The sequence below is a fragment of the Myotis nattereri genome (genome assembly GCF_964212035.1).
Source record: "Myotis nattereri genome assembly, chromosome: 5".
In the NCBI taxonomy this organism is placed as follows: domain Eukaryota; kingdom Metazoa; phylum Chordata; class Mammalia; order Chiroptera; family Vespertilionidae; genus Myotis; species Myotis nattereri.
Window position 1 is genome coordinate 33,166,334 of NC_138080.1, and position 27,811 is coordinate 33,194,144.

At 47.1% G+C, this 27,811-nt stretch overlaps 1 protein-coding gene across 1 annotated transcript in view; it reads left to right on the top strand.

Annotated features, from left to right (window-relative positions):
• LOC308519963 (bifunctional epoxide hydrolase 2-like) overlaps positions 1 to 27,811 on the top strand; it is a 74,122-nt gene that overhangs the window by 43,957 nt on the left and 2,354 nt on the right. The window contains exons 10-16 of the mRNA XM_081092338.1: positions 212 to 238; positions 9,875 to 9,960; positions 11,552 to 11,663; positions 18,244 to 18,315; positions 20,763 to 20,796; positions 22,650 to 22,752; positions 24,650 to 24,719. Of these exons, the coding sequence (XP_080948464.1) occupies positions 212 to 238; positions 9,875 to 9,960; positions 11,552 to 11,663; positions 18,244 to 18,315; positions 20,763 to 20,796; positions 22,650 to 22,752; positions 24,650 to 24,719 (504 nt within the window). The remainder of the gene's footprint in view (positions 1 to 211; positions 239 to 9,874; positions 9,961 to 11,551; positions 11,664 to 18,243; positions 18,316 to 20,762; positions 20,797 to 22,649; positions 22,753 to 24,649; positions 24,720 to 27,811) is intronic.

Here is a 27,811-nt window from a genome sequence, read left to right on the forward strand (position 1 = left end):
ATGACCTCATTTTAACTTTCATCACCTTTTTTAATGACCCCATCTTCAAATACAGTCACATTTGGAGGTACCAAGGGTTAGGGCTTCAACCTATGAATTTTAGGGAGATAAAATTCAGTCCAATACAAAGGCTGACACAGTAATTCTAATCTGGAAGTGGCTGAGGTGGGTGGATACAATTTCTGATTTTGTGTTGTGTTTTCTTTCTTAGGACATGGTAACCTTCCTAGATAAGTTGGTAAGTAATAATTTTGAACTGATCTCTTTGGAGAATTCTGTTTGGGTCTGGGCAATTAATACAAGATGTAAGCCTTTCAAAGTGTTAGCTTTTGGAGCCCTTGAGCAGAGTAGCAGGGCTAGGAAAGGCACACTTTGGGACAGTGGGAGGTGGGTGGTTGACCAGAAGAAGTTACCAAGGCAGAGATGAGTTTATTCTGTTTTTTTGTTTCATGAAAAGCATCTACCAGGGAATAGGTTACCTCTGTTTGCTTGAGTCAAGAAGTTTGGAAAATATCCTATTGGCCAACGATTCTCAACCTGTGGGTCGCGACCCCTTTGGGGGTCAAACGACCCTTTCACAGGGGTCGCCTAAGACCATCAGAAAACACATATATAATTACATATTGTTTCTGTGATTAATCACTATGCTTTAATTATGTTCAATTTGTAACAATGAAAATACATCCTGCATATCAGATATTTACATTACGATTCATAACAGTAGCAAAATTACAGTTATGAAGTAGCAACGAAAATAATGTTATGGTTGGGGGTCACCACAACATGAGGAACTGTATTAAAGGGTCACAGCATTAGGAAGGTTGAGAACCACTGATGTACCTGTATCTGCTCACTGACCAAGGTCCATAGTTTATTGAGGTTGACAGTGGACAGAAGTTTTCATTCCCCTTGAAGTGGTAATGCCTCATACTAACCTTGCCAAGTTACCTGGGTGGCATTTGTCTAAGTTGATCCCGTGGTGACTCCTGCCACTAGCATAACCCTGGTTTCCAGGTGCCTCTGGGGCTTGCTTATGTGGCCATCTCCATGGCTCACGTGGCCCTGCCATTTCTGGTCTCCCTCACCGTGATGGCATGTCAGGGGCTGATATAAATGCGATATTGCTGGTTTTAAAGTTGCAGCATTGCCATGAGTGGGTGCTACAGCTAATAGAAACAAAGATGGCTGTGGCCACAGACATACTATTTGTGAACACTTGGTACATGGCACAGATTTGGAAGGTGGACTGTGAATTTTGGCAATGACATTCATATTTGGAAATACTGCTTGAGGTCAACACCAGTCAAGCCATACCCCGTCGCCAGCTGAGCTGTGAACAGGCTTACCCATCTTCTGACATCTCGTCGATTACTGCAGTTAACAGTGGAATTACCCATCACAATGCCACAATTAATGCTGCAACTACAATACTTTTTTTAAAAAATTGAGGGTTCACTATGCCCTGGATGTGTTCACTATTTTAAGAAACTTTTTATTATTTTCTGCCACTTCTACTCCATTTATTCTATTCTTAACTAGAGGCCTGTTGCATGAGAAGATTTGTGCAATAGGCCTTCCCTTCCCCTGGCTGCCGGCACCGGTTTTCCTCCAGCACCCGGCACCCAGGCCGTCGCTCCGGCCAGAGCTGCCTTCAGCGCCTTCACTGCTCTGGCTGGATCCACCTTCAGTGCCTTCGCTGCACTGCTTTTCGCCTACATATGCAAATTAACCGCCATCTTTGTTGGTGGTTAATTTGCATATCTTGTTGATTAGTCAATGGGAGGCGTAGCGAAGGTATGGTCAATTACCCTGTTTGTCTATTATTAGATTAGATACTCATCACTTACATCTTGATTTACTCATGTAATGAGGGTAATATTTTGAAAATGTTAAAGAGATATTTTTTCTCCTTTTTGTGGAAAATCATGTTCTTCTGCTCAAGTCCTAGAGTATGAGGGAAGAAAGATGCCACCATGGGAAGGAGAAGGGTTCAGAGTAGGGAATGTCACTGTGAGAGAAGAAGAAGTCTCTGAGGGCTGGTCCTGCTATCACAGGCGGGGTGGGAAGAACAAGTTAGTAGCTCAATGACGAAGGTGGCAAAACCCATGTATCTTTTTTAAAAAAAATATATATTTTATTGATTTTTTACAGAGAGGAAGGGAGAGAGATAGAGAGCTAGAAACATCGATGAGAGAGAAACATCGATCAGCTGCCTCCTGCACATCTCCTACTGGGGATGTGCCCGCAATCCAGGTACATGCCCTTGACCGGAATTGAACCTGGGACCTTTCAGTCCGCAGGCCGACGCTCTATCCACTGAGCCAAACCGGTTTCGGCCCCATGTATCTTTATCAGCCTCTCTGGGCTAAAGTGCAGAAAGAAGAAAGCTTTTAGGTAGATTTAGGAGGAAAATGAAAACAGAAGAGGGTTTTTCTTTTCCTGCTTCCTATTTAGGATCCAAGAGGGGTGGCTACTTCTGAGCCAAGTCAGAGGCTTGCAGTGGTTAAGGGAAGAGCTAGTCTGAGATAATATCGTAAATAAAAATAAAAAGAAATGTAAATTAGCTCTTGTGAGGTCTGGGAAAAGCTAGATTTAAAAAAAAAAAATTCTTGAGGGACCTGGATGTTAGCTGAGAATGGCCAGGGAGCTTGCCTTAAGGCAGTGATGGCAAACCTATGACACGTGTGACATAGGTGACACGTGTGACAGAGGTGACACGCAAACTCATTTTTTTGGTTGATTTTTCTTTGTTAAATGGCATTTAAATATATAAAATCAATATCAAAAATATAGTCTTTGTTTTACTATGGTTGCAAATATCAAAAAATTTCTATATGTGACACGGCACCAGAGTTAAGTTAGGGTTTTTCAAAATGCTGACACGCCGAGCTCAAAAGGTTCGCCATCACTGCCTTAAGGGCTGCTCTTCTGGAGGCAAAGTGATCCATGGTGGAGTGCTGCAGAGTGGGCCACCTGGCCTGAAGCTGAAAGGGAGTGATCACCCCCAGAGGGAAGTGTAGCTTGTGGAGGAGCAGGGAGAGACTTACCACGGGCCCTGTCTGGAGTGAGAGAACACTGATGTCAAGTTCACCAGTCACTGCCCTTCAGGTTGTCTGCCAAGCAAGGTTCCAGGAACCAGGCAGCAAAGGACCAGAGAATCCAGGATTCAGTGGAAGGGCCTGGGCAGTGGCTCTGAGGAGAGAGGGAAGACATTGGAAACACTGGAGAGAAAAAGGCTGCGTGACCTTCAGGCATTGAAATATCACCTCAGCTGGAGTTAATGTGATTAAACTAAATTTGGGTTTTACCCGCTATCCCTTGGGATGAGGGTTCATGAGGATTATCAAGTTAATCCAGGAAATAGAAATGGTGCATCTTAGGATCAGGGGATCCTAAAAACTCTGATATCCAAACCCCACCCCAGACCAATGAAGTCATAATATTTGGGGATGGGGTTAAGGCATCAATCAATATTTATTAAAACTCCCCAGGCAATATGATGTACATCTACGTTTCAGAACCAGTGACCTTGGATAAGTCATTTGTCTTTTTTAAGTCTCAGTTTGCTCTTCTACAAATAGAAGTAACGTCTAGTCTCAGAGTTTTTATGAGGATTCAATGACAATGTGTGAAGCATGCTTAGCACAGTACCTGGAATTTAATAATCTCTCGGTATATGACAGTTATTTTTTATTAGTTTTGGTCTTGTGTTTTTCTCAAATTGTTTCTTAAGTTTTGTTTTCAAAAGGAGATGGTAAGTTTTTCTCTAGACACTAATACATTTTCTCCATAATTAACTAATTAAGCAAGTATTCATTAGGGTATGTCTCTGTATTAAGTACTATGGGGAAAAGGGTTTAAAAACAGAGAAGACAAGGGTCATTATCTCCAAGAGTTCAACATATAATTTGGGAAAGATAATGTAACGCCCATGGCTCCAATATAAAGTATGCTGTACGATAATGATCTTTATATATAAACACCTAATATGCAAAGTGTCCCTTGGGAGTTCGACTAACTGGGAGTTTAATCTCTTGCTATGATGTGCACTAACCATCAGGGAGCAGTGCAGAACAAAGGGAGGCCCCTGGCCAGCAGCCGGCAGCCTCTAGGGACCCTACCGTGCATGTATTTTGTGCACTGGGCCTCTAGTGTTAATATAAGTAGCCATGGCATGCAGTGGAGGAGAGCACAGTTCATTGTGGTTGGGGTACTTGGAAGACTTCTTAGAGAAAGAGCCTGAACTAACTGGACCTTGTAGAATGAGTAAATCTGAGATGAACATCTCAGTGGAAGACAAAGAGCATGCAGGGAGAAAGAACAACTCCTATAAAGACAAAAGGGATGAAGAAAGTTGATTTCCCCCAGTACTCCAAAAAGCAAGCAATTCATGTCTTGAGAGTTTATTCCACACTCTGTTGTGCACTCAAAACTAATATAAACTTTATTGTATGTCAATTGCAATTGAAAAAATTATTTAAATTAAAAATAAAAAGAAATGTAAATGGCACTTCCAACCCTCACCCCATTCTGGGTGGAACCACATAGTATAAAAAACATAAAGGAAGGTAGAGGTAACTTATGGATGGCCTGGAAATCCAAGGTAAAGAACTTGGACATATTTATCTCTTTTACTAGTTGGGTGCACAGGTTGTTAGTTGTTATGATCTTCTTGCTTTTGAGTTGAGTTGTACAAACAAAGCATAGTCCTGCTGGGAGTCTCCCATGAGACCTATTAGCCTCAAGCCTAGTACAAGGAGTGTACATTTATCAAAATTTGCGTTATGATATATACTGGTCAAAATATAGTTCATAGAGCAGCAGCATTGGCATTACCTGGGAGTTTGATAGAAATGCACAATCTTAGACACCCACCTCAGATCTATTCGATATAAATCTGAATTTTAACAAGCTCCCCAATGATTGTAATAATCTTAGTTTTCTGTCTCTAAAATGGGCATTGCCGGAACCGGTTTGGCTCAGTGGATAGAGCGTCGGCCTGTGGACTGAAGGGTCCCAGGTTCGATTCCGGTCAAGGGCATGTACCTGGGTTGCGGGCACATCCCCAGTAGGAGATGTGCAGGGGCAGCTGATCGATGTTTCTCTGTCATTGATGTTTCTAACTCTCTATCTCTCTCCCTTCCTCTCTGTAAAAAATCAATAAAATATATTTAAAAAAATAAAAAATAAAAAAAAACAAATAAAATGGGCATAATGATTTCCTCATAACACATCTTTATGAGTATTATTTTTTCTTTAGGCAGTCAATTATGTCTTAAAGAAATATAAAAGATAAGACAAAATCATTATATACCATGTAGTTACCATTTTCTTTCATGTAGCCCTGAGTTTTCATTTAAAATTATTATTCTTCTGCCTGAAGAAATTCTTTTAACATGTCTTCCAGTGACTAATCTGCCTCTACTGAATTGTTTGGATTCTGTGTCTGAAAAGTCCTTTATTTCACCTTTATTTCTGAAAGGTATTAACAATGGGTATAGAATTCCTGATTGACAGTTGTTGTTTTTTCCAGTATTATCCTCTTTATCTTTGTACCTCCATCCTCCCCCTCCCCCCTTCCAGACTCATACTTAAGACAACAGTGTAAATAAGAACCCTTCCCTGACTCTTAGCTTCTGTTAACACCATAAACAGGGCATTTATAAAAAAATATTTGGAGCACTTTATAAGGTTGTATTTGTGAGATTATTAATGTCTATCTGTTCTAGACTTTAAACTCCAAAAAGGCTGTCCTTTTGTTGTTTTTGTTTATTAGTACAACCTCCATGGCTGGCATGGAGTGTGTGCTTAAAATATTGGTTGAATGAGTAAGGGTAGAAATTCTTCAAATTGGATACATTCACCTTGAGCCTCTGCCCTTTTCTACTCTAAGAAAATGCATTGAAGAGCATGGACAGTCGCTTATATAACCTTCTCTAAATGTCTCTTATAGTAGGGAGGGCAGATACAAATGCCCTCAATTACTAACAGTGAGAGATGAACAAGTACTCACTTGCTCTGCTCCTCAGTCTCTACCTTTCCAAATGATTCCTAGAATAACTGCCTCAAAGGGTATGTTTATTTATTCATCCAACCATCCATTCATTCGTTTATTCAGTAAATGGCATTTCTCAAGGTGAGGTCCTAGGACCAACTGCATGGAAACCACCTGGCTACTTATTAATGATGTAGCTTCCTAGCTCCTATGAGAAGATTATAAAACTAAAATCTCTTTACATGCAATTTTCATTTTAACAAGTATTATTAGTGCTTCTTATGCACCTTTAAGTTGAGAGCCAATGGGTGTCGTCGGTTGTGATGATTGAACAAGATGCTCTATATAAAGCATTTGGGAGCCATTTTATAGCACAGAGCCTGGCACATGGTTGGTGCCACACACCAGTCCATCTTTCCATTTCTTTAGCCATCTGTCTCCCTAACCATCTATCTTCCTCTATCTTTTCTAATATACTTTCATTTCTCCATCTGATTCCATCCTATTCTTCTCTTCTATTTGCTTTTCCCATCTTATCTTAAACTAGAGGCTCAATGCACTAAATTCGTGCAAGGGGCTCGACCCTCACAGCCCCGGCTTCATCTGGAAAGTCATCCGGAAGGACATCTAGAAGGTCGTTCGGCTGTCTGGTCTAATTAGCATATTACCCTTTTATTATTATAGATATCTTACTCTGCCCCAAACTAACAGGAGGTCCATCACTGAGCTAAGTGATGAGAGAACTATAGAAGGCAAAGACTTGGTTTTCGGGGAGCTCCTAGCAAAGAGAGGAGATAGGGAACTCCACAGCTGTATACAGATGTGTGGGCACATCCTGGCCCATGAGCCTTGACCTGTGCAAATTGCCCCTCCTCTGCTCTTTTCTCCTATTCCAGGAAGCCCAGTTCCAAGCTCCCCCAAATGACTCTAGCTCTGGTTCTCAAACTTCTCCATCCTGTGCTTCTTTGTCACTTGGAGATAGACACACTCATTCACCACATCCCACCTGGGCATTCAGAAGTTCCTCCTCAGGGTAATCGCAAGATAAGATTAATTATGCTAATCAGCCTCTGCAGGCGGACACAATTAACCAGAGCATGAGATAGCTCCAGAAATCTGTATAGGAGCTGCCTACCTGCTGGGTTTAATTTCACCATCCAGCACAGTAATTAGAGGGGAGAGGTGGGTGGTGCGGTGAGAGGAGTTTGCTCTTTTCAGCTAAGGAGCACATTGTTCCATCTTCCAATGGAAGTTGCAGGAAGTTTTCCATGGACTGTCTAAGCCATTTAATTTCCCCTCTTTGGACCTGCCACTGGACATCTTGGGGTTAAGTACCAGCACTGTAGCCATTTTTTCTTGATGGTGGTACAAAATGTGGTACTTGTATTTTGATACATTTTAAAATCCTTTTCACTCCCCTATCTACTCTTAAGCACCTTTAATATTTTAAATATATATTTTTCTTATTCAAATATAAGAGAAGTTGGCCCTGGCTGGTGTGGCTCAGTTGGTTGGGAATCATCCCATGCACCTAAAGGTTGATGGTTCAATTCCCTGTCAGGGCACATGCCCCTGTTGCAGGTTCAATCCCTGGTTGGGGGTGTGCAGGAGGTGGTTGACTGACAGATGTTTCACTCCCACATCAATGTCTCTCTCTCTCTCTCTCTCTCTCTCTCTCTCTCTCTCTCTCTCTCTCCTTTTTGTGCTAAAAATCAATAAAATATCGCGTGTGTGTTTTTTTTAAATAAGAGAAGTTGCAAAAACTTTAGATCAAGCATCCCTAACATGAGAGCATCCCTAACATGAGTTTCAAGGAGTGCTAGTTCTGCAAGTTGCCTTGGGATAAAAGTTTACAGTTCAAGTTTGGGAAGCCCGAATTTCTTTATCCCCTCTTGAAGAGCCATGATCAACATTAGCATATTAAAACTCTTAAATTCCTGTAACCAAGAGAACATGTTTAACTACAATTAAATGAAGATTTCCAAATTTATTTTATCATATATTTTAGTTTTTCTCTCAAAGGTGACCTAAGATAAGGACTTGAGTACAGTTAGTTTGCTGAGAGACAATTTCAAAAAACAAAAGTGAGGGGACGGGAACAGTGAGGCAAGTTAGAAAAGAAAGACAATCAAGAGGTGTCGCGTTGGACTCCCTCCACGTCCCGCATGGAGTAGGGTTCAATATCTGAAAGATGGGTCGCACACAAATGAGAGAAAAAGACACGAGATAATTTTGCAATATCGGAGGACCAGGCGGACAAGTCCTACTCAAGGAGATGGACTTCCACCGATGCTCAGGTCGCTCCAATCTTTTATTTAGGTCGGGGTAGCCTGAGGTAAGGGGATTTCAATGACAAATGGATTAGCTCATCAGTAGACAGTTTCCAGAAATAGACAGGGTATCTGATTAGCTCACCAGTAGATGATTTCCAGGAATGGGTAGAGTTATCTGATCAACAATAATCAACAAGGATCTACATAAGTATCTAAGGAATTAAGTGAACTAAGGTGGGGATGATAGCTAGATTAACTGGGTGGTTCCTTAATTAACTGGGTGGTGCACAGCCCTGACCTTTGCCAGGACTTTCGAGGGCTACTAGCTTTTGGGGGGTCTCTGTCTAAACTCAGCTAGTGAAGACAATTAATGGACTCCGGCAAAGAGGTATTAATGAACTCATTACCACTATAAACAATCGGGAGTTAGTTTTGCTAAGAACTCTCTAAAGATTCATGTAGAATGCACCACAGAGTTGTCGTGTTGGAGGACAGAAAAGATTCCACATTCATCCACTGACTCACATCCCTTATTGTTTGGGGTTGCTCTAAGGAACTTTAACCTTTGTGTACTACTGAGTTCATCAGTTGATAAGCCTTCTCCAGCTTTGGAAAAGCAGACTGGAGAGATTCCGTGACTCAATATGGCAGCGGTTCTCAACCTATGGGTCGTGACCCCTTTGGGGGTCGAACGACCCTTTCACAGGGGTCGCCTAAGACCATCAGAAAACACATATATAATTACATATTGTTTTTGTGATTAATCACTATGCTTTAATTATGTTCAATTTGTAACAATGAAAATACATCCTGCATATCAGATATTTACATGACGATTCATAACAGTAGCAAAATTACAGTTATAAAGTAGCAACGAAAATAATGTTATGGTTGGGGGTCACCACAACATGAGGAACTGTATTAAAGGGTCGCGGCATTAGGAAGGTTGAGAACCACTGCTATAGGCTAATGTTTCACAACTTTTTAAAACTTACATTTCTTTTGAAATGTCTAAAATCAAATGCCTTCAGTTAACATTATTTGGAATGTCAAACTCAAAACAAATCAACAAGGGTGACCTGCGAATATGCTTTTGCAGAGCACACATACTATTCCTGAGATAATAACTCAGTGACAGCCTCTTGCCATCCTCAGTTAGGCCATGGTGAGAAATGAAAACAGGAGGGGCAGCTAAGAGAACCTCAAGGCAGTGGGATTTATCACTTGTTAATTGGTGTGAGAGTCAAGGGAAGAATCTGATATGACTAATGAGTTTCAGTACCACACCCAGGCAGGGTTCCAGGCACTAGTAAATGAGGCCAAAATGTCATGGTCCCTGACCTCTGCAGATTCTCAGTCCTACGGAATTGGCACTGGAACTTCTGAGTGCGCTGGGGACATCTAAGTGGACACGGCCCAGTGTGGCCGCCCCAGGCCTGATGCTATAATGACCTTACATGGCGTGATCAGTGGAGGGGTCCCTAGGAAGTGAATGAGAGAATTGCACCTGAGGGTTGGGCTCAGGGGAGAGCACAAGCCCTTGGGCTCTCAGCACCTCACCCCGGAAACCTGCCCACATTCACCTCCCTTCTTTATCCTTTGCTAGGGCATCCTCCAAGCGGTGTTCATTGGCCACGACTGGGGTGGCATGGTGGTGTGGAGCATGGCTCTCTTCTACCCTGAGAGAGTAAGGTAATTAGGCCGTGAACAATGAGAACTTGGGTAAGACTGGGGCTGAATTCCCATTAGAATCCTTCCTTGAGTCTCAAACTCCAGAAAATGTCTGGAAAACAAATAGGTTATCTGGGAAGGTAGTACCTTCGCTCCTTCATGCCCATTGACACATTAACAAGGAGGGCTTAATGAGCTAATGTCTTAGAAAGTGAGGCTTGTCTCAGTTGCTGGTGGTGGGACAGATAATTCAGGGACAGTACTCAGTGGGCATGCGGGAGAAGGATGGTAGACCCTGAGGGGAGCGGGAAGGCAGCAGGGGTGTTGGGCTTATAAAATTAAGCATCAGGAGAGACGTCAGTCCTGGACAGGGAGTCAGAAAATGTGGCTTCCAGTTTCACCCTGAATTGGCTGTGTGACAGATCACTTCATTAGGCCTTGTGTCCTCAACCACAAAGCGGCAACCTGACTACCCAACCTGCAACGTGCTGCACAGATGTCAGGTTAGAAAGGCATTTCATGATCGTCGTCACATCATTACTGATTGTCCTTAGGATGGCATTTCAGAGCTGCATCAGGAGCTTTCAGATGGTGGGTTTCGAACCCAGAGAGGCGGGTGGTTTTTTGCAGCCACACTCCTTTTGAGCTGGCAGCCAAAATGAAAACTTGTCTGACCTCCCATTTTAGTCTGGGATCTTAGCAGGTTCAATAAGCATTATCCTTACCGGCCATCTGGTTTCCCTAACGAATCTAGTTCCTTTTTATTTGGCTAAGTTTATAAGAACGGAAACACAGGAGAACTAGGTTCAGCTCAACCCCAGCTCAAATGGTAGCGTGGGATCAAAGACTAAGAAAAAGCAAACATTTTCTAAAATATTTATAATTTGTTCACACTCTTGCTTTTCTGGTCTCTTTAGCTTCTCTCTCTGTCCTCTTCCTCATTCACAGGCAAAATAAGAGCCAATTCTTAACAATTGGATTCACCAAAAAGTTTCTCTACCTACTGGGTTAGATGCCAAGTTCAGATTCGCACCAGGTCTTCCATGACACCCAGATCCAGAAATGTTTTATCCTCCTGAGCGCCCACGGCATTCTGTGCTGTTCTCATGCTTATCTCACAGTCTATTACATAATAAAGCCATGGGTGTATTTGTCTAGTTTTCCTTATTAAGTTATAATAAGCTCCTTGAATACTGATTTTATATTTTTTTCTCCCCTAGTATATAGCATGGAATTACACTCAACACAGGAGAGACACAGTGAGTGAAGGAAGGAAGGAAAAAAATGCTAAAAATTAGGGAGAAATTGTAGTGTTCACATATTCTGGTCAAGGTTGATACACTAGATGTAGTTGTGTGTGTGCTCTGTCTGTCTTCATCTAAGGCAAGTGAGAAATACTGCAGTTTAACAGGAGTGAGGTGGGGCGGGGTGGGGAGGGGAACCCCTGGGCTGGGATTCAAGAAATCTGAGTGCAGATCCCATTCTCCCACACACTGACGGTGTGAGAGCTTGTGCACATCACTTTCCCGCTTTGAGCTTTGGCTTGATGTGTAAGGTCCTTATAGACTATCGTCTGACAGGGTCTAAGTCTTGGTGCCTCTTCTTTCCATAGGGCAGTGGCAAGTTTGAATACTCCCTTCATGCCAGCAAACCCCAATGTGTCCCCGATGGAGATACTCAAAGCCCATCCTATTTTTAATTACCAGCTCTATTTCCAAGAACCGGTAAGTTTGGGGCCCTGAGATCAATGACCCCAGCAAGGTATTGTTCTTCTTTCCCCTTTCTCTCCCCTCCCCATTGGCTATTGGCTTGATGTATCTCTGTCCCCTTTAATTTTCTGTGGCTTTCGTCAGAAATTTTGTACAAATGGGCTCAGGTGAAACTGACTCCAGAGCACAGCTGGTCCTTTCCAGGTGATGGCACGTGTGTGTGTGTGTGTGTGTGTGTGTGTGTGTGTGTGTGGGTTGGTGAGGGGGACAGTGGTGGGGCTGACAGCACACCAGGTTCTCCTGCTTCTTCAAAACTGTGGAGTGGGAGCTGAGCACTAGTTTGGAGCTGTTCCTTCTTAGTCCTCTGCCTGAGATTAGAGTAGAACCCACCTCATGTTGGTGACAGCTCCTGCCCTTGGCTTCTCAAGGAGTCAGGTTTGTGATCACAGGGAGCAGCAGAGCCTAAAAGCCCTACACTGGCCCTTGGTGTGCTTTGGGAGATGTGGAGAGGTTGTTAGGTGTCACCCCATGTGCCACAACACCCAGGATGCCCCTTGGAGCTTGGGTGATATGTGTGATGGGGTGTCACTGCCACATTTCATGGGGATTCACTGAGAGCAGCAACGTGAACCCGCATCATCTGCCTCCCTAACCCCACAGCTCACCTCAGCTGCGGGGGCACCTGTTAGTCACTCATTTGTGGATTCTGGACCCCAATGTCCAGCTACATCCAGGTAATTCCAGAAAGGATAAAAGAATTTTCTTTAACACTGTAAAGAGAGAAGAGTGGATCAAATTCATTAATCAAGAGCACAGAGCGTTTCCCCACATCTCTCACCCAGCTCTTGACCTTCCAATACTTGAAGGTCATACTATTTATAACAAAGGTCACAACCAACCCAGTTTTATTGTGTGTGTTTTTATAATATACTAGGGGCCCAGTGCACGGATTTGTGCATGGGGGTGAGAGTGTGGGGGCCCCAGCCTGGCCTGTGCCCTCTCGCAATCCAGAACCCCTCAGGGGATGTAGCAGTGCGCCAAGCAGCAGGTGGCCAAGGAGGAGCCTGAGCCAGGCCCAGGTCCTGTGCTCATCCAGACTCGCTGTGCCTGGTGCCACCACTTGGTAGCGCTGCTGCAGAGCCAGGAGTGGCTCTCACCGCAGCTGCTGCTCTTTCCAGCCTCAAGCCCAGCTTCTGGCTGAGTGGTGTTCCAGCTGTGGGAGCACACTGACCATCAGGGGGCAGCTCCTTCATTGAGCGTCTGCCCCATGGTGGTCAGTGCGTGTCATAGAGACTAGTCAACGGATCGTTCAGTCATAACAGTCACTTACGCATATGTCTATCTATCTATCTATCTATCTATCTATCTATCTATCTATCTATCATCTATATGTTTCTTTCTGAGAGGACAGGAGAGATACAGAGATAGAAATGTCAATGATGAGAGCGAATCATTAATTGACTGCCTCCTGCACACCCCACTCTGGGGATCGAGCCTGCAGCCTGGGCATGTGCCCTGATCCAGAATCAAACTGTGACCTCCTGGTTCATAGGTTGATGCTCAACCACTGAACCATGCTGGCCAGGCAATAACCATCCCAGTTTTGATTCAGTGAGTAACTTTTCTCTAAGAGATGGTGCCTCGAAAGAAGAAGTTTTTATTCGAGCACTAACCTGACCCATTCAGCAAGATGCCAGATGAGTCCAGCAATATCATGAAAAGACGCTCTAGTATCACATCCTCCACTGAGGCCAGGGCCCTCCCGAGCCACAGCCCAGGGTGTGGGAAGAGCCAGCTTCCTTACGTTTGAATGGAGTCAAAATGACCTTAATTAGTTTGAAGTCATCTTGCTCTTGAAGGATGGGTATGATTAGATGGCATAGTAGTCAGTTAGGGCTGCCATAGCAACGTACTGTGGACTGGGTGGCTTAGACAACAGAATTTATTATCACTCAGTTCTGGAGGCCAGAAGTCCAAGATCATGGTGTCTACAGGGTTGGTTTCTTCTGAAGCCCCCTCCTTGGTTGATGGCCCTCTTCTCCATGTGTCCTCACATGGTATATCCTCTGTGTGGGTGTCTCTGTGTCCACATTTCCTCTTTTCTTTTTTAAATTTTTTTAAAACTACATTCTTTTTTTTTAAAATATAGTTTATTGATTTTTTACAGAGAGGAAGGGAGAGAGATAGAGAGTTAGAAACATCGATGAGAGAGAAACATCAGTCAGCTGCCTCCTGCACATCTCCCACTGGGGATGTGCCTGCAACCCAGGTACATGCCCTTGACCGGAATCAAACCTGGGACCTTTCAGTCCGCAGGCTGACACTCTATCCACTGAGCCAAACTGGTTTCGGCAACATTTCCTCTTCTTATAAGTGCACCTGTCTCAGACCCCATCTCCCAATACCATTACATTCTGAGCTACTAGGGGTCAGGACTTCATAGGAACTTAGGGAAGACACAGTTCAGCCCATAACAGGTGGGTAAAGGGAAGAAGAGACAGTGTCCCTTGTGAAAGAAATAGGAGGATAACAACAGGAGGGGGACAGTGTGGGGGAAGGGTGGGGACTGTGAGAAACATGGATCTATGAATGGGACTGGAAGGAGGTAGGTACCTTGTGCAAAGCCTGGAAAGGAGCCCCAGGTTGTAGTCGATGTCAGCAGTAGTGGAGGTTCATCACCCCATCACAGGTGGCCCGTGAAAATCCTTTCAGCTGGACTAGAAATCGGAGGCCAGTCTAAGGTGTGATGTTCTGCTTGTTGCCCTTTTCCGGGTGTTCGCTTCCCCTGGTACAGCTCACACCGGGGAAGCATCTGGTGAGGGGGAGGGAAGCAAACGGTGGATCTTGGTTCTTGAGTGGCAGCTCCTTAGCCTCTGGGAATTGAGGAGGGGACAGAGTCCCACACTAAATTAGGAAGCTGGGTTTGGGTCCCTCTCACCTCTTATTTGACCCATTTTTAATCTCTGGCTCTGCTTGGCTCCCACCACAAGAGTCCAACCCTTTCCCCCTGTCCTCTGTGTGCCCAGAGCTCCCCTCCCAGAGCACCCCGCCCCACAGGTCTCTTCATCACCTCGAACCCCCCATGCACCTTTGTCACTTCTCACCCTTGCACCTTCTCCCCTAGCCCGGCCCCAAGGCCTGTGTACAGGCCCTCAACACTCTGGCCCCACCAGTGGGGTTCCCCATGTGGAGAATCCAGAGAGAGGGAGAGGGTGTGGGGTTTCTTGTCCACTTTTTTCTCTTCTACCTCTTTTTTTTCTCTCTCTCTTTTTCATCCTTTGGACTGAATATTTGTAAGGAGACTCCTAGCTGCTGTGAAACAAAGGTGCCCTGTAATGTGTGTGAGGGATTGAGCATTACAAATATGTTCTGCTGGGGTCCAATCCCAGCAGGTCCAGGGGTCCCCAAAGGTGTGGATGGAATCGGCGAAGAAGGAATGACACGGAGACAGCGTTCAGTTGATCAGCAGCCTAGCCAGGATCTCTAGCCAGGATCTCCAGCCAAGTTCTGTTCAGGATCTCCAGCGAAGTTCTGCTTAGGATCTCCAGCCAGGTTCTGTGTCCATGTTCTCTTGCTAGGTTCTCCAGCCAGGTTCTCCAGGTTCTCCAGCCAGGTTCTGTAGCCATGTTCCCTCGCTAGGTTCTCCAGCCAGGTTCTGTCCAGGTTCTCCAGCCAGGTTCAGTCACCAGGTTCTAGTCAGGTTCTCTTGCCATGTTCTATCCAGGTTCTGTAGCCAGGTCCTGTCACTAGGTTCTTCAGCCAGGTTTTCTTGCTAGGTTCTGTCTTTAGGTTCTGTGTCCAGTTTCTATCCAGGATCTTTTGCCATGTTCTCTCACTAGGTTCTGTCTCTAGGTTCTGTCTCCAGTTTCTGTCCAGGATCTTTTGCCATGTTCTCTCCAGCGAAGTTCTTCTGTCTCTAGGTTCTGTGTAGGTTCCGTGTCTAGGTTCTGTGTCTAGGTTCTGTGTGTAGGTTCTGTGTCCTGTTGTCTTGTTACATCTGTATTTATACCAGTTGATTCCAATCCTATCAATCTCTATTCCAAAGGTTAGGGCGTTTCTTATTTCCATTCCAGGGAGTAAAGATTATGTAGCTTAAGCATGATTGTTCATAGTTAAAGTGATTAATTACCCGCCTGGCACTTACTTAAGGGGTTTTATTCCCTCCCTAACTTCAGGGGAAAATCCCTACCTGGGGAAACAACCTTTCTCAGAGAGGTGACCTTGGTTAAAACACATAGTGCCAAGAAGGTGAGCAAACATATTAAGAACAGTATGCCATATATGCCAGGTCCCTTGAAACAGCAAGGATGGACCGGCTCCCGGCAATGTTCAAAGGTCAGAAATGCCTTAACTGGTGTTATTTGTGAAGAATGAATATTCATTATTTCATCTAGCGAATATTTATGCATCTTCTATTATGTGCCCTCAAAGGGCGTCAGGGTTCCCCAAGGTTTCTTCTGACTACACTTTGAGAAATACTGCTTTATACTGGTAAAAAGCTGTATTTGTGTAATTACAAGAGATAGAAAAAAGGAAGTAGTAGTTTCACTGTGTATTGTGTGTTTTGTTTTGTATTTGTGTATTGTGTTTTGATCAAACTTCATTTAGAGTATTGATCAGTGGGATTTAGCTCATTAAAGTTATCTTTATTATTTTTTAAGTTGTAAAATACACATAACATCAAATTTACCATTTTAACCATTTTAAGTGTACAGTTCAGTGGCATTAAGCGCATTCACATTGTTATGCAACCATCACCTCCATCCTTTCCAGAACTCTCTTCATCTTGCAGAACTGAAACTCTGTCCCCTTTAAACATTAACTCCCCACTCACTCCTCTCCCCAGACCCTGGCAGCCCCCATTCTGCTTCCTGCCTCTGTGAATTTTACTCCTCTAAGTGGACTCATACAATGTTTGTCCTTTTGTGTCTGGCTTATTTCACTTAGCATTATGTCCTCAGGGCTCATTCACACTGTAGCACAAGTCAGAATTTCCTTTCTCCTTAAGGCAATGATAGCCTACTGCAGTGATGGCGAACCTATGATACACATGTCAGAGGTGACACGCGAACTCATTTTTTTGGTTGATTTTTCTTTGTTAAATGGCATTTAAATATATAAACTAAATATCAAAAATATAAGTCTTTGTTTTACTATGGTTACAAATATCAAAAAATTTCTATATGTGACACGGCACCAGAGTTAAGTAGGGTTTTTCAAAATGCTGACACGCTGAGCTCAAAAGGTGCGCCATCACTGGCCCACTGTATGTGGCTGCTCTCAATAAATAAGAGTGATGACTCCTGGCGACAGGGCTGACCGGGGCTTTCATCGATCACTTCAAATGTACATCCTCCCGTGGCTATTTCTTGCCTCGGCATTCATCACACAGCAGATTGATTCTCCATCATAATTGAATCTTACAGATGTAAAGGGATTGTAATTAACGCGACAGCATCACTTTCCTCATAAAATCATAAACTGCAGACCCAGCACCGCCGGATGACAAATGTGTCCTTTGCTGCGGTGCTGGCGTCCCGTGGACCCAGAGCTCTCATGATCTGCAATATGCAGAACAAACAATGCAGTGGAGAAGGAAGTCTTGCAGTGAGCAGGGACGGAGGGTGCTGGCCACTGCAGTGGCTATTGCCTGGCTTATGGGACCTTCCTCTCTGGGAACATTCCTAGGAGAGGGACATACATACCGTCAGCCTCTACCCAGGACCAGTCACAGATGGTCCCGGGAATAAGATGAGTGGATGCTTCCCTGCGCTCAGGGGGCTCCGAGAAGACACAGCAAAGGCTCTGTGGGAACCGAGAAGGGCAGAGTTATTTTATGTGATGGGGGAAGACAGGACTTCATGGAGGAGGCAGTGTTTGGGACAGATGTTGAAGGCTTCTTGAAGGCCAAACTGAGGGAGGTAGGTGTTCTTGGTGGAGGCTACAATATTTTAAATCAAGGAGGTGGGAAAGCAGGGCACCCGTTTAGAAAACATTCTGCAATCCGGTTTAGTGGTTGCCTGGGTGTGTTTAGGTGAGCATTTGGAAAGGAGGAAATAAAAATAGATTGGCACTTTGCTATAGACTGAATGTTTGTGTCCACTCCCCACCCTCACCCCACCACAAATTCCTATCTTGAAATCCCAATCCTTATGTGATGTTAATAGGAGGTGGACCCTTTGGGAGATGATTGGGTCTCGAGGGCAGAGCCCTCATACAGGGAATTAGTGCCCATATAAAAAGAAACCCCACATAGTCCCCTCCCCCCTCCACCACGTGAGCACACAGTGAGAAGATGCCATCTCTGAACCAGGAAGTGGGCTCTCACCAGACACTGAGTCTGCTGGGGCCTTGGTCTTGGACGTCCCAGCCTCCAGACTAAATAAGTATCTATGTTTGTAAACTACACAATTTGTGGTTCTGTTATAGCAGCTGGAATGGACGAAGACACACTGCCATGCTCTGCCTCAGTCCCTTCCCATAACACTGGTCCCCCAGCGACTGTGTGGAGGAAGGAGCTCTATTATTTCTGAGCGGTTGTCCCTGGTGGACTCATGCCTCAGAGACAGCTGACTTCCTTTACACTTTGTTTTAGGGAGTGGCTGAGGCTGAACTGGAAGAGGACCTGTATCGGACTTTCAAACTCTTTTTCAGAGCACATGATGAGGTGAGGGGTACAGGGGTGGGAGGGTAGAAGGCGGATAGGTAGCAGGAAGGGGGAGCTGCAGAGGTGCAGAGGTCTCTGGATGGCCTCCCTCAGAAGATGGGGTGGGGACTGGAGCCTGGGAATGAGCAAGCTGGCCTTCTTCCCTTTGATTTCTGTAGCCAGGGTGAGTGGGATCCCCACTCTACTGGTCACACTGATGGGGAAAGGTCACATCCTCACTGCCACACACCAGTAAAGCTTTGAAATTAAAATCAAAGAATGATTATAACAGTGACTGTGGAGAAATTATACCATTTTAACCAACATGCATAATTGTTTATCAAAGCCCCAAATTAATTGCTGTTTCAACCCTTTTCATGAACAACCACAGTTGCTTATAATGGTTTATCTCCATACCCTCCACCCACCCTCATATAGTCAGTGCCTGCTTAGCCTTTCCCATGTTTGCCACTGTCTGTGCTGACCACTGCTAGCATCTCACTCTTTTATACTGAGTTCAGTTGCTTCTTTCTGAAGGACTTTCTTTTGTAGTTAGTTCTTTCCAGTCTGTTAGTAGTAAACTCATAATGTTTTTGGCCAGAAAATGTTTTTTTTTGCTTTCAATTTTGAAGTATAGTTTGAATATGGAATTCTAGGTTGACAATTTTTTTTTTCTTTTAGAGGCTCCTATCATTGTTTATGTGAAACATGCCTCCGGTCTACCCTATTATTGGTTTTTTAGTGGTGTTTAATCTGCAGGTTAACCCATCTTTGAAGTTTTGTGTGTTTATTGCTTTTTCTTTCAATGAACATTTTTTGAAATTTATGAAAGTTTTATTTGGCTCCCTTTCAAATCACTCTGATCTATTGTTCTGTTCTTGTTTTTCAGTTTCTTTTATGTTTTTAATAATTTTAAGCATACTCATTTTCATTCTCTCCCTCTCTCTCACAAGTTCTATTAGTTGATACTAGGGGCCCATTGCATGAAATTTGTGCATGGGGGGTGGGTCCCTCAGCCCAACCTGCACCCTCTCCAATCTGGGAGCCCTCAGGGGATGTCCTACTGATGGCTTAGGCCTGCTCCCCGTGGTTCTCTGCTCTCTGAGGACCCGCCTGCTTGATACCACCACAGTCTCTGGTGTCTGCTCTCTGTGGGGGCCTGCTTGCCCTTTGCTGCTCTCGGTGGGAGCTTGCTTGCCTTTCTGGCTCGCTGCCACAGGGGCAAGCAGGGCCTTAGTGTCTGCTCTCTGTGAGGGCCCTGCAGGGGACTGCTTGCCCCTCGCTGTCACGGCCAGGGGCAAGCAGGGCCCTGCTGTCTGCTCGCTCGCTGCAGGGGACATTCCCACCCTGCCTCTGGCCGCTTGCGCGCGCACTGGCTCAGAGCACCTGGGTCCCGGGGATGTTCCTGCCCTGCCCCCAGCCGCTCGGCGCCTGTGCGCATGGGCCTGGAGTGGCCAGGGGCATTTCAGGACCCCAGCCACTCCGGCCCTACATACAGCCCTACAGGCTCAGAGCGGCCTGGGTCCCAAGGATGCCCATCCCCAGGACTCAGGCAGCTTGGCGCCAATGCGCGCACAAGCAGCCGCCCCACCCCTGGCCGCTCAGTGCCTGCGTATGCAGATTAACCTGCCATCTTTGTCGGGTTAATTTGCATACTCACTCCTGATTGGCTGGTGGGCTTCACAAAGTGACTGTCAATTTGCATCTTTTTCTTTTATTAGTGTAGATTCACTATTTGCTATGTTTACTGTCTCTTGCAATGGGATTTTCAGGAGGGGGGTGGGATAGAGAAGAGAGGGAGTTTTGTAATTTTGGTTTGTGAGCTCATCTTCAAGCAACACTGAATCTGTGCCAGTAGGCTTCAGCTGGGATTGAGGAAATGGCCCTCTTGTGTTTTAGCACTGGCTGCTTCTGTCAGACATCCTGGTGGTATTACTAGCCCATCCTCACTTTGTTGTGGTTGCTGTTGATTTTGCATCTTGGGGATTTCCAGATCATGGAGAGAGTGTAAATTCAAACCCAAGCACTTGTGAAGGCAGGCTCGTAGCTATAAATTTCTGGGTGAACATTTTTTGGTTTCCTCTTAGTTCCAAACTGAATGGACCAACTCCTTTGACATCTCTCTGTCATGATGGGTGGGACCACAAATTTATTGTGGAGGGTCTTATCTTTAACTTCCCATCTGCCATAGACCTAAGGTCTCATCTCTATTCCCATTGGTTGATATAATCAAGTTCTTATAATATCACCAAGACCTGCAAGTGGGGGGGGGGGGGGGGACAGGCAGGGGGCGGGCAGCCTGGGCCCAGAGCTTTGATTGCTAGCTATTTCTGCTGTGATCCCTGAGGACTTGCCTACCTCTCGGGAGTTTAGCATGTTTGTACAAGTCTGATGGCACAGTAAGTGACTGTTCCAGCATATTTTCTTTACTTTACCCATGACATAATCTCCAACTTTTCTTCTTACAGGCTCTGTTCAACATGTACGATGTCTGTGAAAGGGGTAAGAAGTATTCTTAGAAGGGAAGGGAATCAGGAGGGCCCTGGCAGGAGCCAGCTGAGCATTGAATGAGCATTTCTCCATCGGACTCTATGAGCAGAAACAGCCACTTGCCAGCTCTGAACTATGACTGGCTTACCATAGGGTTCCCCGCAGGTGACTAACACTCCCCTTAGCCCTGGGCTGACCACGGGGCCTCAGGTTCCTTTCCTTCAGGGAACTTTGGATTCAAGATCTTAAACAGTAAGAGCTTGGGGGCCTCTTAGAGCTTGTAGGGGCAATCTCAGCCTCTACTGACAAGGACCGAGACCCAAGATAGGAACTGACATCTGCAGGGTCACCTGGTGCGGGCAGAGGGAGAGTCGGGCTAGACCCCAAGCCAGGTATCCCCTGTCATAGTCCACTGTCCTCTCCTCCATCCCAGCCCCGAGTCCTGTCATTCCAGTTCCATCACATTTCCACCCTTGTCCTCCCTCCTGGGTTGGAGACAAGTGAAGAGTCAGAGTGAAGAACAGACTGGAGTTCATCCATGGCTCCGAGATCCAGCACTGTTCCCACAGACCTTACCTTTGCCCCAACACTCTGGCCTTACCATTATTCACTTGTATTTTTATTGATAATGAGGACACTACTACTTGTTTGTGCACCTACTATGTGCAGCAAATGCTGGCCTGGCCCTCTTTAGATACATTATTTATAATCCTCATGACACCCTTAAAAATCCCATTATTATCTGTATTCTACACATGAGGACAATGAAGCTCAGGAACTTGTCCAAGTGGCCAGGCTGGGCTTAAACTCCTCTGACCCTAAGGGCCGTACACCTCTCACTGGTCAAGACCACATCTCCCTTCCCTCTCGCCTCCTCCCTCCATTCCTTTTCTCGGTCACTCGGTCACTCTGCATTCCTTCGCTCTGCAGACGGTTTGAGCTCACACTTGGTGAGGCAGGGACAGACATCCAAACACAGGCAGCAGAGTTGGGGAGTCCAAGGGGAGGCAGACGGATGGCAGGAACGCAGGGAGGGGGGCAGGAGGGGCTCTCACCCCGGCCCCGAGACAGCAGAGAGCTAGGAGCTCCGGCCTCCAGGGAGGCTCAAGTGCTTCATCACAGAGGCACCTGCTCACATAGCCCTGCGATGGAGCTCACAGAAGGCTGCATCCATCTCCCAGCTCCTGTGCCTCCAAAGCTCCCAGCTGAGCCTGGGGAGCCCCCCGGGGCTGTCCCCGTGAAATGGTGGTGGTCCCTGGGCTGTCCATCAGCATCACAGGGTTGCCCCCCACCCCCAGGACGGGGAACTGCAAGGACACAGTGTACACCCCTGAAAACAAATGAGATTCCACACTGAGGGAGGGCCCGTGAGTGTGCCCAGGGCAACAGCACGCCTGCGCCCTGGCCGATGGTTTTCCAGGCTCTGAGGACGATCGGAGCAGGCCCTGGTGAACATTCCCAGACTCTCCGTGGATATATCTGAAGAGGGATGGGATTCGTTAAGCTAGGGAGGAAAGGCTTCGTCTAGGGGAGAGGGAGAGCTGGAGGGCTGGCAGGGCCGAAGACAGGTGTCATCCTGGGACGGAGGTGTCGTTTTGGGAGGACAGGAGGGGGGTGGTCAGTCCTCGTGTGTTTCCCAGAAGCGGAGGCCTGGGTGTGACAGTCTTGGGTTCTAGAATGACAGAGGCAACACAGACTTCTCTGACGGAGAGGAAAGGGGCTCCCTGTGGATGAGAGAGGATGAGTGAAGGAGCGCCCAGGGAGGCGGGAGGCAGTTAGGAGGTCAGCCTCCATTGCGAAGGCCGGCACTCGCGGTGGGACCCCTGGCCGAGGGCGTGGGATCGGGAACAGGTGGCTTTTTGCAGGAGGACTCTTTGTGGAATCCCCGAAAGACCCCAGCCTCAGCAGGATTGTGACCGAGGAGGACATCCGCTTCTACGTGCAGCAGTTCAGGAAGTCCGGTTTCAGGTACACGGAGTGGAGCCCAGAACACAGGAGAGGCTGGTCAGCACGGGGGCTGCTGTGCTCAGGGTGCAGGACAGCCCCGGTTCCCGCCCCCACGGCCCGTGGAGGCCTGGCTGCCCTGCTTCCCTGCCTGCAGTGGTGGCGGCTCACCGTTGCCTCTGGTTTGGGATGGCTCACCTCCCTCTACCTTCTGAGCCCCCTCAGAGCGGATGCTTTTAACCTTTTTTCAGTCACGACCCCCGTGAGAATCAAATGACAGTTCTGAGTTCTTTCTTCAGAAAAACACGGACACTCAAAAACTGCATACATTTTTAGGGGGACTGGAGACCTCTCTCTCCTTTTTTTTTTTTTAAATATATTTTATTGATTTTTTTACAGAGAGGAAGGGAGAGGGATAGAAAATTAGAAACATCGATGAGAGAGAAACATAGATCAGCTGCCTCCTGCACATCTCCTACTGGGGATGTGCCCGCAACCAAGGTACATGCCCTTGGCAGGAATCGAACCTGGGACCTTTCAGTCCTCAGGCCGACGCTCTATCCACTGAGCCAAACTGGTTAGGGCGACCTCTCTCTCCTTTTAAACAGCTTTGTTGAGCGCTGGCTCACATACCATATAGAATTCACACTCTGAAAGCGTTCAGTGCAGTGGTTTTAGCCCATTCACGGAGCTGTGCGGTCATCACCACATCGCCCCAAAGAGACACGCCATTTCCTTCAGCAGTCAGCTCTCCCCCTCTTCCCCTCGACCCCCTAGTCCTAGGCCGTCCCTATCTGCCCTCCATCTCCATGGATTTGCCTACTCCGGGCATTTCACATAAATGCAGTACAGTGTGTGTGCCTCTGTGCCTGGCTTCTCGCTCAGCTGGTGCTCTCAGGGGTCTCCACGTGGTAGCAGGTCCGACCTCATTCCCTTGGCTCCGGCCTGCGTTCACGCTGATGGTCTGGCCTCTGCTCTGGAACCACAGGCATTGCTCCAACGGCCCCTTTCCTGCATAGCACTTCGAACACTGACACGTTGCAAATCTTTGAAGCTGCTGGTTTCTTCAAGGATGTTGCAGTTCACCACATGTCCATCCTTCTTCTCTCCCTCGTGCCCCTCTCTACACTTCCATCCTTTACTCCAACCCGAGGGCTCAGAAAGAGCCAAGCCATGGGCACGGCCTTGGCCAGCCCCGCCCGGAAGTCCTCTATCCTGCAGCCTTGGCTGGGAACGCCTGTGGCCCCCACCCTTTAGCCCCAGCATTCTGGCACCACCACAACCTACAACTTTTCCCTAAGCTTTTTTTTTCTTCTTCTTTTGAGGCTGAGACCATTTAAGAGTCTCAGATTTGAGGACAGCTTTGCTCTGAAGGGAGCATAGAGATAATGTGGCCTCACCCCCACCTTGTTCCGGAGGGAAAATGAAAAGTCCCAAAAGGGTATGTGGCGGGCCCAAGGTATTCCCAGGGCCTAGAGCTGTGAGACCCGAGAGCGCCAACCCCGACTAGGCCCGAGGACTGGCAGAGGGTTCTAGGTCCAGCCCCAGAGCCGCCCTGCCTGTCCCCGAGGAGACACCTCTGCACCACCCCCTGAAGTCCCTTCTCCAGGGGCTCCCCAGGGTAGGGGAGTGGCCTCTGGATGGTGAGGGCGCTAAACAAGCTCCCACCCTCTTACGTGACAGCCCTGGGATGACATGGAGAGTCCTGTGGGGCCGGCTCCGTGTGGCAGCCCCTCCACAGACCCTCTCCGCGAACCCCGCGTGTGCCCAGGCCTGGCCCTTAGGCACCGTTGTTTGTGCCGGGCTCGGCCCTCTTTCCCGCAGAAGCCTGGCTCTCCCTGGGCGACCGGTGCCTGGTGGGTCTGCAGCACAGTCATGGACTAAACGCTTTCCTGTCTTTATTCCCTGATCTGCCCCCCAGGGGTCCCCTAAACTGGTATCGAAACATAGACAGGAACTGGAAGTGGGGCTGCAAAGGCACAGGACGGAAGGTGAGTGCTGGGTTAGTGTTGCTCCCTCTCCCATGCGCCCACCCCCAACCCGGCTTCCCATTGCCCTGGGTCAGAGCTGGGGGTGGACCGAGGGACCTGCTGGCTTCCTCCTTTCTGTCCTTTTCCTCTGAGCTTTTGGAAGTTCCTCCTCCAGGGTTTCCCTTGGGGCCTCTTTTGCTGATGCTTCTCTTGGAATGGGTGGCATTAGGGACAGAGCAGGGGTCTGACTGGGTGACTGCAGCTTCGGTCTGGGAGGCCCAGGTCTCCTGGTGGTGCCCCAGCTCAGGGCAGCAGATGGTCCAGGGTGACTCCCAAAGGGTTCACTGATGGATCACTGGGTGTTCTCAGAGAGGCAGGGCTTCGTCTCAGCCTTATCACGTGACCAAGTCAGTCTGTGGCTCTGTTTCCTCATTTGTCCAGCAGAAGATGGTTTCCAATCTCTGGGTCTGCGATGGGAGTAATGGGGCCCCCAGTTTACATTCAAAACATTCAAAACCTAAGGGTGATTGCGTTTTCAAGGTCATCGCTCACTTGGGAGCCCTGGTCGTCTTGTTGACTCTCTCGACTGAACACCCTCTATGTGTCAGGCACTGTGCTAGACCGCGGATTTACCAAACGAATAAAACAGACGAGGTCTCGACGACACGGGTTGGTCTGGAGGCAGGACAGCATAGAAGGCAGTGGTTAAGAGTGGGCTGGACAGAAATTCGGCCTGGGATCTGACCCCCGTGTGGCGTTGGTCAACACTCTTAACCAGTGTGTTCTTCGTTGCCGCTTCTGTAATCTGGGAATGACAACAATGGTGCTAACATGTAAGGATAACATGGGTTAATGCACATAAAATGTTTAGAACAGTGCCTAGCATATAGCAGTAGTTCAATTAATGCTCCTTATCATCACTGTACTCTGTGATTGACAGAAATTACAAAGCCGCAGTTTGATGGGCAAAATCTCTCCAAGTGTGGATGGACATAATGTCAAAGATTCTGGGAAGGCGAACCCTGATGATGCTTAAGTTGGGAATTCCCTTCTGCAGCCACCTTTCAGATCTCCCTCCTCTCCCACCTCCTCCATGCCCCCACCACCAGTTTACATTTGACTTGGAGCATTCTAGAGCTTGCCCAGCCCACCACGGCCTCCGGATGACTTTCAGCACCAAAAGCATGTTTGCATGTCTCCTGTTCATGCTCTCATTTGGAGGACTGGGTGCGGTGGGTAAAAAAATAGTGCAGATTTCTTAATCAGGGACAAACTGGAGCTGTTTGAACATTATTATGGCAGAGTGAGAACAAAGAGAATAAATGGAGGCTTTCATGGCCTCTCCAGGCCCCATTTATCAGTAGATAAAAGAGGAGTCATTTTGCTGCCTCTAATGTCATGTTGGTAACAGTTGTGTCTGGCCCGTTCACTCTCCAGAGCAGCGGTTCTCAACCTGTGGGTCGCAACCCCTTTGGGGGTCCAACGACCCTTTCACAGGGGTCGCCTAATACCATCGGAAAACACATATATAATTATGTATTGTTTTTGTGATTAATCACTATGCTTTAATTATGTTCAGTTTGTAACAATGAAATTGGGGGTCACCACAACATGAGGAACTGTATTAAAGAGCCGCGGCATTAGGAAGGTTGAGAACTGCTGCTCTAGAGTCTTGGCTGCCCTTTAGAAGCATCCATTTAACTCAAAGAAAAGGAATATCGATCTCCATGCAAGGGCATTTCTTCCTTTCTTGTCCCATCCCACAGAGTGGGCCAGCCCACACATTCTTACTTACACACACACATACACACACATGCACACACGCACACATACACACACACGCGAACACACATGCACACACGCGCGCATGCACACACTCACACAAGCCTGTGTTGGTCACTGCACTGCTATGTTCATCTGTATTAGAAAACTCAGTCTTCTCCTGAACCTTTACATTCACACAAAACATTTCGCTTCTGGTCATGAAATGTGTGAGGGTTTGTCCCCCAGCAGGCAATTCTCTGCAGTATCAGCTGGTGTCCTACACTTTAACTACTAAATTCTAGCACTACCTACCTGAGGTACTGTCACCTCCCACAAGTTAAGGGTTCAGGCCTCCCAGACTGCCCCCCCTACACACACACACACACTTCAGACACCCATCGTAAGTCCAGTTGTCACCTGTGCTTCTGACCAGCTATAGACCTGAGGCTCCCACCACCCCTCCTCGGTTCGACCACTGTTTGCTAGAGTGGCTCACAGAACTCAGGGAGCCTCTTACTTACCCTGTGAGCTTAGTAAAGGAGGAGAGACAGGACACAGGTGCACAGCCACCTGGAGAAATACAAGGGCGAGGTCTGGGAGGGTGTGAGCACTGGAGCCTCTGTGCCGGGGAGCCGAGTGCCACCCTCCCAGGTACATGGGTGAGTTCCCCAGTGTGGACACGCTCCAAACTCCATGCTACTGAGATTTTTATGGAGCTTCCTCGTGTGGGCATGATCAATTGTTCACCCCATTCCAGTCCCTCTCCCCTCTCTAGAGGAGGGAGGGAGGGAGGGAGGGAGAGAGAGAGAGAGAGAGAGAGAGAGAGAGAGAGAGAGAGAGAGAAGAAGGGGGGCTGAAAACAAAACTTCTAATCATGGCTGGGTTTCTGCTGACCAGCCCCCATCCAGGAAACACCCAGAGTTGCCTCTTTAGAACAAAAGATGCTCCTCGAGGTCTGAGCACTTGGGAATTTATAAGGGTTTTAGGAGCCCTGTGTCAGGGACGGGGTCAGAGACAAGTACTAGATGCTCCTAGTGCTCCCGTCACGTAGAATTGTCCAGAGAAGCCCGGCGAGCGTGGCTCCATGATTGAGAATTGACCTCTGACCCAGGAGGTCACGGTTCAATTCCCGGTCAGGGCACAGGCCCGGGTTGTGGGCTCAATTCCCAGTGTGGGGTGTGCAGGAGACAGCCGATCCATGATTCTCTCTCACCATTGATGTTTCTTTCTGCCTCTCCCTCTCCCTTCCTCTCTGAAATCAATAATAATAAAAAAAAGTCCAGGCGTTTCAGGAGCTCTGTGCCGGAACCCGGAGGCAGAGAGCAGTATATATATTTTCTACCGTCTCA